Source organism: Pinus tabuliformis, chromosome 7, assembly GCF_031772625.1.
Source record: "Pinus tabuliformis cultivar Carrire ecotype Pingquan chromosome 7, CPIR1, whole genome shotgun sequence".
In the NCBI taxonomy this organism is placed as follows: Eukaryota; Viridiplantae; Streptophyta; class Pinopsida; order Pinales; family Pinaceae; genus Pinus; species Pinus tabuliformis.
In genome coordinates this window covers 493,782,340-493,800,590 of record NC_142293.1, presented here as the reverse complement: position 1 = coordinate 493,800,590, position 18,251 = coordinate 493,782,340, and the positions used below count along the sequence as shown (strand labels likewise).

Here is an 18,251-nt window from a genome sequence, read left to right as displayed (position 1 = left end):
TTAATATGTAATCTCATATATTTTGTCAAATGAGTCTAGCCTGGCTGGCTTAAAGTAGTTATCCTCTCCAGCGAAGTTTAAATCTCGATTGTGACATCTTTTCTCCTCAAGACCCATTGGAGCTGCGAAGGTGCCACCAATCTTGCTCGCTCTTACGTGTGATGGGTGGAACTAGATGTTTCCAAATACTTTAGCCAAGGAGCTAGCTCAACTGGCTTTCACCATTGTTGCATGGCATTTGGCTAGTTCCATGTCAATAGGGACTTCATTGGAATCCCTTTAGGGGAGGTGCACTAATATACACCAATCAGTTTACTAGGAATATGAATGTGTTGAAGCATCGTTTGGATTTCTCCACAACATTTTCCATGGAAAAAGAAATGTAACCTTATATATTTATTAAATATATGTAACTTTCAACACTACAATCACACTTGATACAGCTACATTTTGTTGTAACAATTGAAATAATCACAACCCTTTAGCACATCTTCAATCATGTTGACGTATCATATATATATTCTATTTCGGTGGTCTTTGAGATGAATTGGCTTGAAAATTACCATAAAAACTACATAAAAAAACGAACTGGTTATAAACCTCTTTCAAGTATAAGTCAAACATCTCTGAGATGAAGTTCAAATTTTTTACAGAAATTATATTATACAAATTACATAATTGTGGGGGAACTGATTAGTAAGGCCTGATTGCTCCACTATATCCGAACCGCTTCAGCAAATCTACATCCTGACGCCAATTTGGTTTCACTTTGACTTTGATCTGTTTGAACAACCCACGAGATTTTATGTGAGATTTCAAAAATGCATTTTCATAATTATTAAATTAAACCAGGGAAAAAAATAATAGATATGCATTAAAACAACATTAGAAATTAAAATATTGCAGAAAAGGTCGCATGATACCATGAAAATAACAACAGCACACATATCACCCTGCTAGATAATACGCATCAGGATCTAAGAACAAAACTATGCACAGTTCGTATCACGCATTACATACAAACATTATTAGTTCTTATTACCTCTTCTCATCTCTAAAGTAGCCTAGTCTGCAGTGTATCTTGACCACCTTTTTGAATATCAGTCATATAACCCATGATAATGCCCATAAAACACCACAGACAAATATTTTGGAACAACATAATAATTCCCATTGGTAAACATAAAAGCTGGGATGAAACTGTTTTAATCAATCACTAGGCATTCACTATATACGCAGACGAGTAAAAATGTAGAATGCTGGCATTCTTTTTCAAAAATAGATAATAAAAAAACCATGGCCATTCTTTTAGGGTATTTGTACATGTGCATGAGTGAGAGACAGAAGATCAGGCATGCATGGAGATGCTTGGCATGCATGGAGATGCTTTAATGGTTAATGGATCACTAGAGTTTATTATGCATGCAAAGTGTATCTATGTAGAATGCTAGCATTAATTTCCAAAAATTATGAAAAAAAATGTCATTAAGGCCGCAAGTATATATACTCTATCCTTCAAAAATCAAAAACATCTTTATTTTTCACTAAATTCTAATAGGTTTAATTTTTTATTATTTTGAATATTGTTCTCAGCGAAAAGGTTCGATAGACAAGGTACCTCTCACATAAATAAAAAGTAAATATAAACATTTGTATGTATGAGAACAAATACGATGACTTGGTGATGCATTATACTCCTTAAAATGATACCGTGTATGTAGTGCCCCATTACCTCGACTTTGTCTGCATGATTTGTAACGCAAACCTAGTCACTTGGGCAACCTCTTCGAAATCTTGTTGATTTTTCAAATGATTTTACATGATATATATGTCTAAATGGCTGCTACACAGTGATGTGACATCTTTATTATTATTATTATGTGGCATTTTGATGATAATGAGGTGATGGGCACACATATTCTTGATGGGAGATAGATATGGGCATGTATGCTATTGTGATGACATGATTGATGCATATAACCTGATCAATAACTGTGAAATAAGCTAATGAGCTGTGTTGGAGAATGTAACTAAGTTCGGTCTTCATAATTTGTACCATTATGTATTTTATGTAAAAAGCAAAAGAAAATTTATTATTATTATTTTCAAGCTTCTAAGATTTGGAATCAATGAGTCAAAGTTGTATTTGGACCTGTTACCCACCACCCGTGGGTGACAGCGATAGGAGAAATTTTTCTCCTAGATGGTCCTCAGCCAGCGACCAGCAGCCTCTTGCAGCCACCAGATAGCTTGATGTGCCACCATATCCGCCACCTGAGCCAACGATTATGATTCCTCGCCCATCTGTTATGATCGTAAGTTTGAAAGTGGGCCTTCCAATCCTGAAGGTATGGCTTTTCATTATGTAGTTGGGTATCTTTGCTTACATATCATGGACAATCCTAGACATGGATTAGTGAGTGGATTTGGTGGAAAGAATGGGCTTGCTCTGTACTTTTGTCTCCTCTGTCCAATTTGATGGCTAACCTTGCATCCTAGTCTCGTGGGATCTCCTTTATTGGTTACTAGCTTTAGGGGTGGCACTACATGGGAAACCCCGATTTTGGTTGTGTGGTCCCGCTTCCTGACACCATATATACATCACTCCCTTTCACTCATTATCACCGCTTTCACCATATTTCCCATCCGGGTCCACATTTTTCCATTGGGTCCACAAGGAGTTAGCCTCCCCTCCCTTCTCCACACTTTAGATTAGGCTTGGAACAATGCCCCAGAGGTTGATGCAGCTAAAAAGAAAGGAAAAAGCATAATTTGGCCACTCTCAACAAGAAAAGTACCATAAAATGCAAAACAAGGTTGGGACATACAAATTTAGCACGTAGGCAAAAGCCTACATGAGCTCTACACCCTATCATTATGGCCATTTCCTTGGTTCCTAGGGCCCCTATATGAGCCCCCTACATCATTAAGGAACCTGTGATTGTCCCAACTCTTGGTGGGCAATGAATTACCTAAAGCGGGTGTTGAGAAATCGACGGGTGGCTAGACTAAGGGATTTCTCTTACTTTGATAAACTGTTTGTGATGTATTTTTACTTAACTTGATTAGCTTCTTCTTTCGTTTGATTATTATTAGTGTTCTCTATCATCAAACAGCTGCCAAACAATGAAGATCAATGAGACAAGAGGACACAAGATGTAGGTTGTAAGTTAGGGCCAAAATCTCTCCTCTTTAGAGGAAAATGCACAAGAATTCTTCTCTTCTAATCGAACTTTAAATGATGAATTCCAAGACCCTTGTCAAAGACCCCTCTAAGACCCTTATCAAAAACCCCTCTAAGACCAAGTCAAACTTCTCCTTCTTGATGAACTTTTCCAGCTACTTTGACCTCGCAACTTTCAGCAATTTCGACCGAGCAACTTTGACCTTCCCCAACGGTTTCTTCTGCAACTTCGACTTTGTTGTAATAAAGTTGCCGTAATCTTTGAAAGTGTGACGAGAATATAGCCCAAAACAATACTCAAAGACGGGAGACCAAAGTTCAAATCTCATTGAGTACAGTGCCCTGCTGTGGTGGCGGCTAGAGGGGCGGACCCCCCCTGACCGTGGGTCTGCTCTTGCTAAAATCATAGGATCTTAGCATACCCAACTTGCAGGTGGTTGGTTATGCTCTTGGTGTTATAGTGGCAGCTATGAGGTTTGATCCTGGGTCTCCCGTGGATTAAACTTGATAGTTACCGATTCACCATGTGGTTAAAAAAAAAAAAGACTTTGTTCCTTTAGTCCTCCTCTTCTTCGCTCTTTTAGGTCTCTTTTTCTTCCTTGATCAAATTTCTTGTGTGGTGAGTGAGTGATCTTCAAGTGAGGTCAATGTCTCTTATATATAGGCATTTCTGAAGGTCGAATTGTTGTCCTTGAGGGCAACTTGATTATTCTTGTAGGTCGACTTGTTTGACAAGGTCTTGGAGGGTCTTCATGACACTTTTGACTTTACAAAAAAAATGTTTACAAGATACAACATGCCCAAAGGGATCTTACATGTATGACAATGACTCTTTTGACTTTATAATTCTACGACAAAGCTAGAAGCACTCAATGGGTGTTTGACCCATAAATAAATTTATCTTGAGCATGAAGACCATGCATCAAGAATGACAATAATAACTTTCTTCTCTCTTTAATATCAAATATATAAAATCATAATTACAATAGACATTATGAAGACCAAACCTAGTTACACATTTCAACACTCCCTCTTAACAAGGGAGGTATTCATAATCCATACACAGTACTTGTACATTCTCATACTGAAGAATTCTCATAAGAAGAGTCAGATTGGTAGGCCATATCATAAGTTATTATTTTAGTTTATCTCATTGCATTTCATCATACCAACTAGCATTGTCACATAGCAAGGCCTTGACTAATAGCTTTATCTCTCGACAAGATCAGAGCACAATGTTGGTGAGACAATCACTGATAGACACCATCATCATTGTCTCTTAAGGCACATACCCCACCCCGATGTTCACAAGGTATGTCCTTCTAGGACAATTCCTGTCTTGGAATAACACAACCTTAAGGAATTTCCTCTTCGACTACTCTTACCTATTGGATGCCCTAACACATCCTCAAAGAGTATCAGAAACCAAATACTTACCTAATCCTCCATTCTTTCTTCATAACATGAAGACAAGAATGATGTGTCTATCTCTCCCTCTCAACTAGGGACTTGTTTCCAACAGAAACTCTATGCTCTTTGATGGAGATCATGGTACTATCAGCGGTTTGTAAGGCTCCTCTTTCTGCATCATGTCATGAACTTCATCTTCTTCTTTATGGAGCCTTCTTCATCATAACTTCTTTGTAGGGCATCGGCCATCTTCTACATCACTTTCTTTTCAACGAGACCAATAGTCATGTCATCCTTCTCTTCATTGGAAAGTGATCTTCTAGTCCACATCTGGCTATTCTTCATATAGCTACCTCTTCCAAGTCATGTTTCTTTCAGGATCTTCCATCCAATCTCATGAGTACTAGTTGTAGGTGACTTCTACAACCCTCTTTCGGTAGCTATGTATTGATCCAACCAGATGTTTTCAAAAATCAAAATGAACATCAAATCAAATTTACCTTTTTATGATGATCTTTCATCATGACATTAGCTTCTTGCAACATCAACATCAATAGCTAGCGCATATATCAATCCATCTCCAAGACACATATTACCAAGGCCTTCCTTTTCCATCATACGTATTAGGGTCTTCATCCCCTCTTCTTCCATGGAGATGTCATAACTAATTCCTCTAGTTATCGGATGTTGATTACTTATCTTATCTTACATGATTATAGTTGCACCTTTCACGAACTCTTCTTCCTTTCTTCACATATTGCTTTCCCTAGGATCTTCTTTACATTGTTCTTTCAACATGGAACCACGATTGTCAACCACCTCGTATTCCATATGAGGTCATATTATGTTGTATTCATCTTATCAATATGTAGAAGAGTTCAAGGCACATTGTCTAAATGCCTTCATGCATCATTCTACTGGAAGAGATCCTTCTTTTTTGATCATGCTCATGAGATAGAGCATTCAACCATACTATCTACAACTATATGATGGCATGGCTTTATCTATTAAATATATACATACATTTTCCTTGTTTTGGCCATCTAGACTTCCTTCTAGCAGCTTCCTTTTCTTGCTTGAAGATGAAAGTACCTCAACCAACTCAACATTATGCACTTCTTAGTTATCATACCATCATTCTTCTAAACAATGGATCCCACATAAGGTGGAATGTATACAATCAGCGAGACACTTTCTTCTTCCAAGTAAATGTGAACCTTCTCATAAAGATTCTACTAGAGGAGCTCGATGATCCTCATTCTGCAAATGCTCCCTTCTAATAATGATAATGTATGATGACCTTTCTTGCTAGATGACTTTCCTCCAACCATATATACTGCTAATTTGGTTGTCCTTATATGCTTCCAATGGAGATGTCATTTCTATCATGATGACTGCTATAACCATGTAGACTTTCTACTTCAACTATCCTTCCATGCTTCTATGATGATGTCATCTCTATCTTGCTATAATGCATCCATTCATACTTGTGATGCTTTCTATTGAAAAGAACTTAGTGAAGGAGATTATCTCAGTCAAGTAGAGATCTTTCACTTCCTCCTTTAATTTCTTCTTTTCTGATTCTTCTGTTTCTTCGGTAACATGGACTTCATTTCTTTCCTTTCTCTTCTTGTTGTCCTTCTTGAGCTCGGGACAATTCCTTTTAAAATGCCCATATTCATTACACTCATAGCACATATTTTTGATATATCAGTGTTCTTCTTTTTCTGAGAATTAAACTTACCAAATTTTCCTTTTTCTCCTAGCCACGGCAGCATATCCCTGAACTTGTTCATTTGATCCAACATCGCTTTTTGCCTTCAACCTAGTTTTTTCAATCTTACATAATGATCAAAGTTCACTGAATGGAGTGGCTTCCTTCTTTCCATAGATACTTGAAACAAAGTTGCCCCATTCATCAGATAGTGCATTAAGCACAACGGTGGTCATTTCTTTATCAGACATTATTTCCCGTAGTTCTTGTAGTTGATCTCTTATTTGTGATACTTCATAAGGTATGAGGTTATCCCTTCTTCATTAGATATCTTCATTTTGTATAATTTGGTTCTCAATGATATGACTTCTCCTGTAGTTCTTACAAAAAACAATTCTACCAACTTCTCATAGATATCCTTCGATTTCTCCAACTTTGCTACATAAGGGAATAGGGAATCCTTGATTAATTCTATGAGGATTCTTTGAGCCTTTATTTCCCCTTTCATATACTTCGAAAATGCTTGAGATGGTTTCGTGATGGAGCCCTTTACATCTTCAATAACTTCGTTCTCTACAAGGATCAAATCTATCTTCTTCTTCCATGCAAGGAAATTTGATGACTTGACCAGTTTGTTTCTTTCCTTGCAGAATGAAGTCATGTTGATAGTAGGTTCAGACATAAATATATAGATAGTTACTTGTCAAGTGAAGATGCTCCTAAATGATGATATCTTCAACTTGATTCTTTCTTGATGATGATCTTCTTTAGGGATGTTTGAGATGTGATCTTTGCTTCAATGTGAGGAACACCACCTTCATTTCTTTGATGATGATGGCAATGTTGCTTCTTGCTTCCCTTGGATGTAGAAATGTAGGATATGGAGACTTCAAGATGCTTCCAATATGTAGTCCTTCTTTCTTTGAGTGGACGTAGGGTCCTTGAGGTCTTCTCCTAGTGATGATGTGATCCTTGAGATGAGTACTCCTTGGTGCTTCTTAGTCCTCAATGATTGCCTTGTGTTCAACCCTTATGTATCCTTTTTTAATGATGTGATCTTCAAGTTGCCTCTTCTTTTTGTTGTATTCACCTTAGCTCTAATACCATGTTGAGAAATCGAGGGGCAACTAGATTAGGTGATTTCTCTTACTTTGATAACTGTATATGATGCATTTCTACTAAACTTGATTAGCTTCTTCTTTCACTTGATTATTATTAGTGTTCTCTATCATCAAACAACTACCAAACAATGAAGATCAATGAGACAAGAGGACACAAGATGAAGGTTGTAAGCCAGGGCCAAAACCTCTCCTCTTGAGAGGAAAAGCCACAAGAATTATTCCCTTCTTATAGAACTACAAATGACGAATTCCAACACCTAAGACCCATGTCAAAGAAACCTCCAAGACCAAGTCAAACTTCTTCTTCATGAACTTTTCCAGCTACTTTAACCTAGCAACGTCTAGTAATTTCAACCAACAATCTCCAGCAACGTTGACCTTCCCCAACAATTTTTTCTGCAACTTCGACTTTGTTGTAGTAAAATTGCCCTAATCTTTGCACATGTGAGGAGAAGATAACCCAAAAACAATACTCAAAGACTTTGTTCCTTTAGTCCTCTTCTTTGCTCTTTTAGGTCTCTTTCTCTTCCTTGATCGAATTTCTTGTGTGGTGAGTGAGTGATCTTCAAGTGAGGTTGATGTCTCTTATATATAGGCATCTCTGAATGTCGAATTGTTGTCCTTGAGGCCAACTTGATTATTCTTGTAGGTCAACTTGTTTGACGTCTTGGAGGGTCTTTATGACACTTTTGACTTTACAAAAATTTTCTTTATAAGATACAACATGCCCAAATGGGTCTTACATGTATGACAATGACTCTTTTGACTTTATAATTCTGTGATAAACCTAGAAGCACTCAATGGGTGTTTGACCTATAAATAAATTTATCTTGAGCATGAAACCCATGCATCAAGAATGACAAAAACAAATTTCTTCTCTCTTTAATATCAAATATATAAAATCATGATTACAATAGACATTATGAAGATCGGACCTAGTTACACATTTCAACAGGGGGTACTCACCGCTATATCTTACACATCGTAATCTCATCCCCTGGACCCGCGAGCAATTACAAAGGAAAAATCAATAGAAGGCAAAAAGCATATGATGAAGGGTTGAAAAACAAAGGTCGGGGTAACTCATGTAAAACGATTGCTCACTCCTTCATTCATACACCCAAGTGTGGGCTTCCCCTATCAAAGCTACCCTTGTACTATGGCATCTGGCTCGGAGCCTTCCCTTGATGCCCCACTCTACTCCATCATTATATCACATGCCACCTGCCATTTGATGGATGTACCATGGACATGTCACCCCCTTAAAGGTTGAAACCACCTAATAGGATCATTGGTTAACCTTCTTCTTAAAGTTGGAGACACTTGTACCTTCTAAAGCCCATTATGGAAGGGCATGCTGCTATGAACTGTCCACTTGCTTCCATGATTTGTAAGCTTATTTACTCGATTTCACTGATGATTTGTTGTACTAGAAGGTGAGGGTACGCATTGGATCTTATACAGGATTGTAGGTGGGTCTTCATCGTGGGTTTGGTTTCCCTATACAGGGTCCAAGTCCTCCAGAGGGTCATATTGGCATTTGTAGGGTGAGTGTTGAGAGCCATGGGCCTCCACCAGCAGAGAGGAGATTGCCACATCATGGGATCCTCCAGCTCCACTCATTGTTTGCTCGTGTTCCATTTATTTGACAACGATGATGCACCTAAACCACCCTACCCAGCCAGCTACACTCTTGCACCACACACTTGCCAGTTGATCCAGGGCCTAGATGAGGATATGTCTCACCATGGGAGACAAAGGGAGGGATTGCATCATTCTTCCAGCCCTTATAGATGGGATACAGGCATGTTCGATCCATTTGGAGACCCATGAGGATGTTTTGTGCCCCCAAAGCCACTTGGGGGCATCACAAGTCATTTGCTTGGATGTCAAGGGGTCAGCCCATTTATCACAATGTTTGGAGCTCACCCCTTCACTTTGGCACATATTGGACTCCACTAGGCCTCTTCAATGGCCCTTCGAACTATTGTATCTATCATTTTTCCCTCTCGAGAGGCCCATTTTTGTATTATGAAGCTATCTTGGTGGACTTGTCACCAAGTATTGTTATTTTTGCACATTATTTTATTAGTTGGGGCATCATTAGGCCTAATTAGGCACATCAAACCCCTTAGAGGATGATATACCTTGACGTCATGATCATTTCATTTGATCGTCACTTGGATTTGGATCATTATCTCTTGAGAATTTCGCTAGACCTTTTGAAGGACAAATTGGATATCTTGATGCATTTTGATGTTTGGAAGGCTTGTCTTCAATCTTAGAGCTTCGATTTTTATCTCTATTGATGATTGGAAGATTTCGATATACTTGTGTCTTTTACATGATCTATTTCTCATTTATGTCACATGTGTAATGTATGGAAATTTTCACTCATGAAGCTGGAATAGTTGCCCTAGTGAAATGTGAATTTATTGAACCTTGTCTTTGTGAGGGCTTTTCATATGTTTCATGCATAGTGAATGAATGTCCTATGGGTTATATGATTGTTCATAATTTCCTTGATAAGTCATCAATTGCAACATCAAAGAAGTATAAATTTTCCTAGTAACCTAATTGTTGCCCTTAAGGCCATGCGAAGTTGTTGGGGAACTCCTTGATTGGGTATAAGAATCTTTAACATCAAATCTCATTGACTCCATTCTCCCAATAGGCTAAGCACTGGTCTAGTCCTAGGTGATCACCAAACGAAAATCTTTCTCACCTCCTCTCTTCTTTTTCTAAGCCTTAACCGTAGTGTCTCCTAAGGCATCATACAAAATCTATTGTAGCTATCCAAAATTGATGAAACTTGGTCTGGAACTACGTTGGTGTGTCCTTGAGAGGTCCTCCAAATTTGAATCCATTCTGACACTTGAATCTCAAGTTTTGCCAAGCCCTAGTACAAGGACCATTCTCCCTAGGTCCCACTTGGCTAGTGGCTTCTTCAAGGATCATTGCATTGAAAATTGAAGTCAAATTTCATCTCCTTGTGTTGATTTGGGGTAGCATCGGATGTGCTCTAGCCACGAAAATTGGTGGAGAGGCTAAAGCACATGAGATCTCCAATACCCATAAATGGTTTGGGCAGATTCTAAACAGTTTGGGAGATATTAAAATAATTAATATTTTTAATGGAGTCCCTAAGTCTAAACTTAGGGAAAATAAAATATTAATGTGAATTAATATAAAACTATGTTAGAAGGGTCCAAAAGTCATGGATCAAGCCAGAGTTAATCTTAGTCGTTGATTAGGGACTTAATCTTGGTTGTTGAATTGTCAACGAGAAAAGTATAAGAGGAGGCTTGAGGGTCACTTGGAGAATACACTGAGTTGATCAAGAATTTGATTTTCGGGGGCAGGGCTTGCTAAGGAAATCGAAGGAGTGATCAGAGTTGCAGCTAAAGGGCAATGAATACAGAAGCAGAGAGGCAGAGAGGGTACCAGGAGCATCAGCGTAGAAGCCGGGAGAGAGGGACGCAGAGCCAGCGAAAGGCCACGCAGAGCCAGCGAAAGGCCACGCAGAGCCAGTCAGGGCCCACGCAGAGACAGCTAGGAGTTGCGCAGTGCAAGAGAGAGCCAGTGTGGTTGACGCAAGGCTCTAGAGGCTGACGCAGTGCCTCCAGAGGCTGACGCAGGGCGAGCTAGGGTGACGCTGGGCCAAAGACGCTGATGCAGTCCCTAGAGGCAAACATTGGAGATTTCGTGGGGCAGAATGGAGCTGAGAGCTGTGGGATTGTTCAGCTGGGGTTTTAGCTGGAATATCTATCTCCGACTGAGTGGTACTACTACCGATTGTATTCTGAAACTACTTAATAATAAAACACTCAGATCGCTACACCGGTTTTACCGCATTGGGTTTTTCCAGGGACATTGGTCCAAAAACAACAGTGTCACTTGTGTGCTTGTTTTTCCTTCAGTTGATGATCTGTAATGTGTTGAGCATGTACTTGTATTTATTTTCAGTATTTACATGATAAATAACTTGTTAATTAAACAAAACAAGTAGGCAGAAATAAATCAGAATGTACATGAACGGTTTCTAACAGTTAGACTTAGAAATTCCAACACCTTGATCCTTTTCTTCTCCCTTACTTGGTCAAAACCCCGTTGTTTGAAGTTTCATCCCAATCCCTTGACCTTGTTTGGGTCCACTATGGTTTCTTTGTGGTCCCACAACCTTGCCACTACAATTTTACAAGGATTACTTAGAAAACCTTATTCCTCTAGGATTCTTGGGTCTAGGGTATTTCATATCAATAAATACTCCTCAACCCTAGGTCTAGGTCTCCTTCTAGCCCTTCTTGGAGAGCCATTTACCTTGCTTCTTGAGCAAGTAAACCCTGTCAATAGAGCCTCTCCTTCTAAGAGGCTATTGAAATCACTACCTCTGCATCATTGATATGTTACTCTTAGTGGTTTTTATGATACCGGGACTCCTCCCATCAATGAAATCCACAAAGAGCAAGGAGCTTTAGTTGAGGTGATAGTGGGTTATTGCTCCATTGTTGCCACTTGACCTAGTAGTTTCTCCATGGGAACCCCTCCTAGGACCCCTACTAGTTTGAGTAGTAACATTTTTGGCATCGTTGTCGGGGAGGAAGCAAGTTTGCCTCCCTTGTGAATCATTGAGGAATTGATTCACTGAAAACATTTTGAAATTCCCCTAACGACTCCATTCATTGTCCAATCCCCTAGTTTACTTGAAGGTGACAACATTCCTCCTTTAACTAGGGCTGCCCCAAGAAGGGGAGAACGAACTCCATCACCTGATAGAACTAACCTTCTCCCTAAACTTGAAAAGGTTGTTAATTCAACTCCCGGTATGATAACCAACTCCAATGCCAACCAAAACCAACCCAAAGTCCCAAGAAGCAAAAGGCACTTGGCTAGTTTTTTTGGAACTTTGAAATTGAGTGACAATCTTGAGCCTTTCCCTGAAAAATATAATGATTGGTTACCCAAATTCAAAGGAGATGCCACCAAAAGTGGCTCATGATCATGTCGAAGACTTCTATTGGATGAATTCCCCTACATTCATTGATGACGAAGATAGGATCATGATGTTATTTGTCTTATCCTTTGAGGGACAATCTAGGGAATGGTATCTTAGTCTCCCTACGGGTAGCATAGGAGACGCTGCCCAAGGGACTTTCAACATTGAAAATTTTTACCAAATAAGTAGGGGAATGGATATATTAAATAATTCATCAAAAAATTCAACAAGGTGGTTAGAGATATCCCTAATAATCTTAGACCTCCCGATGTAAATATGTATAAATTCCTTGTAGATTCAAACTGCTTATATAATTTGCTAAACAAAAGACTTGAATCTACTCTACTCATCAGCAGAAACAATTAAACGATCGTGAAATCACAAAGCATACAAGAGAAAGAATTCAATCAACACATTACAAAATGATTTCCTGGGGAAAGCCACAGCTAAAAACCCCTACTATCTGTATATTGCATTAGTCAAAAAATATGAAAAGATTACAATGCTTTTCTCAAGCCCGAGCAACCTCTACACTATCTCTATCTGTCTCACTACTTCACAACCTAGTCCTAGTCAATACTTAACCAAATACAAGTCTGCCCAAGTCCCTATTTCCTTGTGATTTTCCTTGGGAATTAGCCCCTATTAATTAGGGAAATTCCTCAATTATGTTAGGTATCACATACATTCATCCTCCAGATAGTGAAGTAACCATTAAAGAAGAAAAGGATGAGCCAATCCTCAATGCTGGTGATAGTGGGAGATTTAAAGGGCTTCAATTTTCACGAAAGGACAATAAAGATCCCTCCACAACTTCAAAGGAACCCAACAAGACAGAGTCTCCTCCTAAGCAGTCCCTTCCTAAAGAACCTTCTCCTAAGGAACATCCTAAGAAGGACCCCCCTAAATATGATAATCCTAAAAATAATCCTTCAAAGGAAGAGCCTAAACACAAGTCCAAGGGCAAGGATATTGAGCTTGATGTTGACGTAGGAACTGCTACAAGAAAGATGACCATACAAGTTCCCTTAAAGGAGATTGTGAAATTCCCATGACAACAATGGCAAGCCAAGAAAGCTCTTGGGTTTGAGGAAGAAGACACACCCATAACATTACAAAACATCCACCTCTCTAACTCAAACGCAGGACATGAACCATTCTTACTCACTATAGCTATCAATGATCTCTTGTTACACAATTGTATGTTGGATTCTGGGGCTTCTGCAAATATTATGCCATTAAAGGTCGTGAAGCAACTAAATCTCAACACCACCCAAAGGTATAAAGTTGTTTGTGGTTTCAACTCTCAACCTGTAGAAGTAGAAGGGCCTCATAAAGGATCTAAAGGTTTCCTTAGCTATGAACCTGATATATCATTGCTCATGGATGTCGTAGTCATAGATATTCCCGATGTATGGGGGATGCTATTATCTAGGAAATGGGTTGCTACTGTGGGTGGTCAACTTCAAATGGATTTATCTTATGTCACCATTTCGTAGTCTAATGGAACTCCCTTCACCCTTTATAGAGAACCCATGTATCCTACTCATGTAGTAACGTCAGGCCAAATTCCTTATTACAAGATCCCTGAGGCTAAAAAACCATCCCCTATACTTCCCTCTCAAGAATTTTGTATCCTTAAAAAGCCTAATCACAAGCAAAGCTAGAAATGGAAGCCTAAAAGGGAGTATAAAGTTGGGGCCGGTATTGGTTGACAAAGACCCTGTTCCTGTCAAGATTCATGGGAAGGTCGGTGAGGACTATTATTACATTGCTAAACTTGTTCGCAACCGGTCAAGTTAAGTCGAGTCACCCATTTCCTTGATACCTGATTTTGTATTATATGCATATTAGAGTAGGATGCATTACATATTGATTTCTCACATTAGAACTAATGTGATATGATATTACCATGCTAGGTCAATTGCATTTAGATTAAAATTGCGTCTAAAGTAAATTTTATTTCTTATTGATTTTTATGGCCTAATGTTAAGCATGGGTGATCATAAGACACCACAAAAACATGTCGCCTCGTGTGCTTGGTTTTTGGATGTGCAGGTAACATGTCTACGGTCCCAAGAGATTGTTGGTGTTCTCATTACCTCCCCATTTGAGTACATTTGTGCACGATTCTGAGAGATCATGTCCCAATTGGAGCCAAATCTTGACCACCACCTTGGGTGGCACTAATAGGAGAATTTTTTTCTCCTAGATGGTCCTCAGCTGACAGCCCCTTGCAGCAACCAGATAGCTTGATGTGCCACCATCTCCGCCACCTGAGCTAGCCATTATGACTCCTCGCCCATCTATTTGTTGGCATTATGATACAAGCGATACAAGTGTTGTCCTTGATGGCAACTCACTCAGATGACAGATCATAGTGCAGCAGGTCAATAGCAAAGAATTAATGATCAGAGAGAGGTATACACAGGTTCACCTTGACAAAGGAGCGTATACACGCGGGTTAACAAACCGGAAGAAGCGTATAACATACACACGCACTTTCACAGAAGGGAAAGCGCGTACACGTTCGAAAACTAAGTTTTGGTCCGTGGTATTTGGTCCATGGTATCTGGTCCGAGGTATTGACCCTAGGTATTTGGTCCAAAGTATTGGTCCTAAGTAGTTTTGGTCCATGGAATTGAGTAAGGCCTAAGACTATAGAAGGAGGAGAATATCATTAGGCCAAGGGGAGCAAGTATTGAATATCTAATGAAGTGTGAGATCCAGTATGCAGGTTATGGGTTGGTGATGCTTTGCTTGATCTGAGCTAAGGATGCACCTATGCGGTTGATGATGGATGATGGATCGGGATCTTAAGGCTTGGGATGTATTATCATTATGTGGTTTGATCATGGATAGACTAGATCTAAATTACTGACGCATATTTTATTGTATAACTGTTATGATCAGGGTATGACTAATGTCTGGTATAGCTGCAAAGTTATGAGTAAATATTTGTAGATCTGTACGCAGGTTCGCTTTGGTAAAAGCGCATATAAACGCTGGTTCGGTTCATCAGAGTCGAGTATACAGTATGAAGTATGATATTTGAAGTTGCAATTGGATCTGGTTGTTGTTGCAGAGTTCTGTGTTCTGCTCTGTGTTCTAGTGACTGTGTTTTGATGACAGGGTTTCAGTGATTCAGTGTTGGGTGATTCAAAGATTGGTAATGCAGGTGTAGTTGATGGTTGTATTGCAGTGGTGATTGATTTTGTGCTTCAATGTTGTTGATGGGTCCAGTATGAAAATTGGATGAAGTGTGGCCTTCAGACTATGGTGTTATGATCCAGGAGTATCCAGTCTGAAAATTTATGAAATGTGATCCCTAGAGGAAGGGAGAAAGTCGTAGCCTTCTGTAGGTCGGCGCCTACGCACTAGCACACATATCTGCCAGTACAAGAGCAAGGGGGTTGTAGCTCCCTTCCAGTAGTAGTTGGAAAACGAGTGAAGGTTGTAGCCTTCAGTAGGCCGGCGCCTACGTACTAGTAAACATATCGACTAGTACAAGAGCCAGGGGGTTGTAGCTCCCTTCCAATAGTAGCTGGAGAATGAGAGAAGGTTGTAGCCTTCTACAGGTGGGTGCCTGCGTACTGGTATGAGTCTATGCCAGTACAAGATTGTACACAGGTTTTTCTTATATTAAAGGAAAACGGCAGTAGGTGGTTTTTGTCCCACATTGGGTTTCCACCTTATATCATGGTGTTCATGTATGTTTCTTATGTGTGATAAATTGCTCTATTTTACTGCACCTAGTTACTGTTTATATGGTTAATGAAGTTCTTATGCACTGATAAAAGATCAACATATGATGAATTAATTGAATCATAAGTTTACTGAATATACGTTAGTTGCATTAAAAACAGTTGCATGTCCACGCGGGTTCCCTTATATGGAAATGAAAAAATTATTGATTTGCTAATACTAATTCACACCCCCCCTCTCAGTATTATTCCCAACAATTGGTATCATAGCAGGTCCTTTGGTAGAAGCTTGATCGCTTGAAGGCGATCCGTAGAACAATGGGAAAGAAAGCGCATCAGAAGAAGAAGACAGCTCAAAGGAACAGTGACAGCCTGCCGTTAGGTGGAAGCAAGTATTCAGATTCTGAATCGCCTCAGATTGAATATGAACAAGCAAATGAAGCATCAGATAAAATCATAGATCAACAAGATCTATTTAACAAAAGGGTGTGCCCTCAAAGAAGAAATTACCAAATTAAAAGCTCCGCTAGAGTGTGCCTTCAGAGTACGGCAAATGCTGCAGGAGCAGAATAAAGAACAAGGAAATGAGATTCTCAAACTAAGGCAACAAATGGAAGAAGATAGAAAGTCTGAAGAAATCATGAAGATGCAACATCTTGAAAGGGAAGAGCAATATCAAGTTGAGGTAAATATTTGAAAGGTAAATTAGAAGAAAAGGATAAACTATTACAATTTCAAAACAGTATTAAGATTTTGGATGATATTTTTAGTAGTCAATGGTCACCTGCTATCAAAACTGGTCTTGGTTTTTATGAATCTGTTGAAGGTGAATCTAGCTCACAAGGTGAGGCAAGGAACTCTAATGCAAAATCTGAAATGTTTAACAAGGAGATGAGAGGTCAACCACATCAACAACCAAGGAAAGAAATCCGTCAGAGAAAATATTTTACTCCAAACTATGAAAGTGATAGTCGGTTATTTTCTCAGATGAATAATGTTGAGTGTTATGTATGTCATAATCTTGGACATGTTGCAGCGAGATGCAGAAGTAGAATGATGCAAGACCGTCACACAGAAAGATCATCACGTTCCTGGTACTTTCAGGGATATTGTTTTGCTTGCAATATGTTTGGTCACAAAGCTATTGATTGTTATAGAAGGAATATGAAATATGTAAGATGTTATGCTTGTGACAAGTTTGGACATATAGCAAAGGAATGCAGGAGAAGATTTTGGGCACCATACCAAAAGGAGAAAACATCATCACAGTCGAAGATAAGGAAGAAGAAGGAAGTACAGTCACAAAGAAATGGCATAGCAGAGTATACAGACATGACAGACTCAGAGGGAGCTGAAAGTGTGAAACTTCAGTGTTCTAAATCTCATACGCAGGTTTCATGAAGACAAGTCGCGTATATACGCGAGTTCGAAGCTGCACAATCGCGTATATGTTAGTTTGAAGAAAAGCAGTGGGACAGACTCAGGAAAAGGGGTCTGATATGATTCAGTAAAATATCTGCTCTGTTTAATGATGGTTACAATCTGTTGATGATGTGTGGAAATGTGTTGGTACTCATAAGATGTTATTTAGAAGTGATTTTGATCCTCACAAGTTAACTTGATGTATATCTGATTGATGATGATGCCTTGATACTTCTTGCTGATATATGCATGATCAGATCTGACAGTGAACAAATGGAACAGGTTCAGGGGGAGCATATGCTTTGAATAATGCATTGTTGGCATTATGGTTAGAAGTCTTTGGTGATGATGCTTATGTGGTTAAATGATACATCTTGCTATCTCAGATGATACTTGGGGTCACATTGTTGGTATTCAAATCAGATTCATGGATGATCACTTAAGTGGCATATTATTGTTGGTTGGCCAAGAGAATGGTATTGTAGGTTACAGGTCTAGATGTTGTGGACAAATGCTTATGGTGCAGATCATATATGGTGTATGATAGTTGTTGATGACTATCATGGTCTTGTTTAGATTGTTGGTCATTATTATAAGAGTCATGTATATCATTTGATGTAAAGGTCATGCAAAGACCTAAATTGTAACCCCACTATGCATGAGAAGGATAATGTAATATTTTCTATGTCAGTCATGTATA

The 18,251-nt window shown here is 39.0% G+C and overlaps 1 protein-coding gene across 1 annotated transcript in view; it reads right to left on the bottom strand.

Annotated features, from left to right (window-relative positions):
- Window positions 1-371: 371 nt before the first annotated feature.
- The window catches only part of LOC149248190 (GTPase ERA1, chloroplastic-like), a 218,037-nt gene continuing 200,157 nt past the window's right edge, over window positions 372-18,251 (bottom strand). The window contains exon 9 of the mRNA XM_089458366.1: window positions 372-780. Coding sequence (XP_089314492.1) covers window positions 694-780 — 87 coding nt within the window. The 3' untranslated portion in view covers window positions 372-693. The remainder of the gene's footprint in view (window positions 781-18,251) is intronic.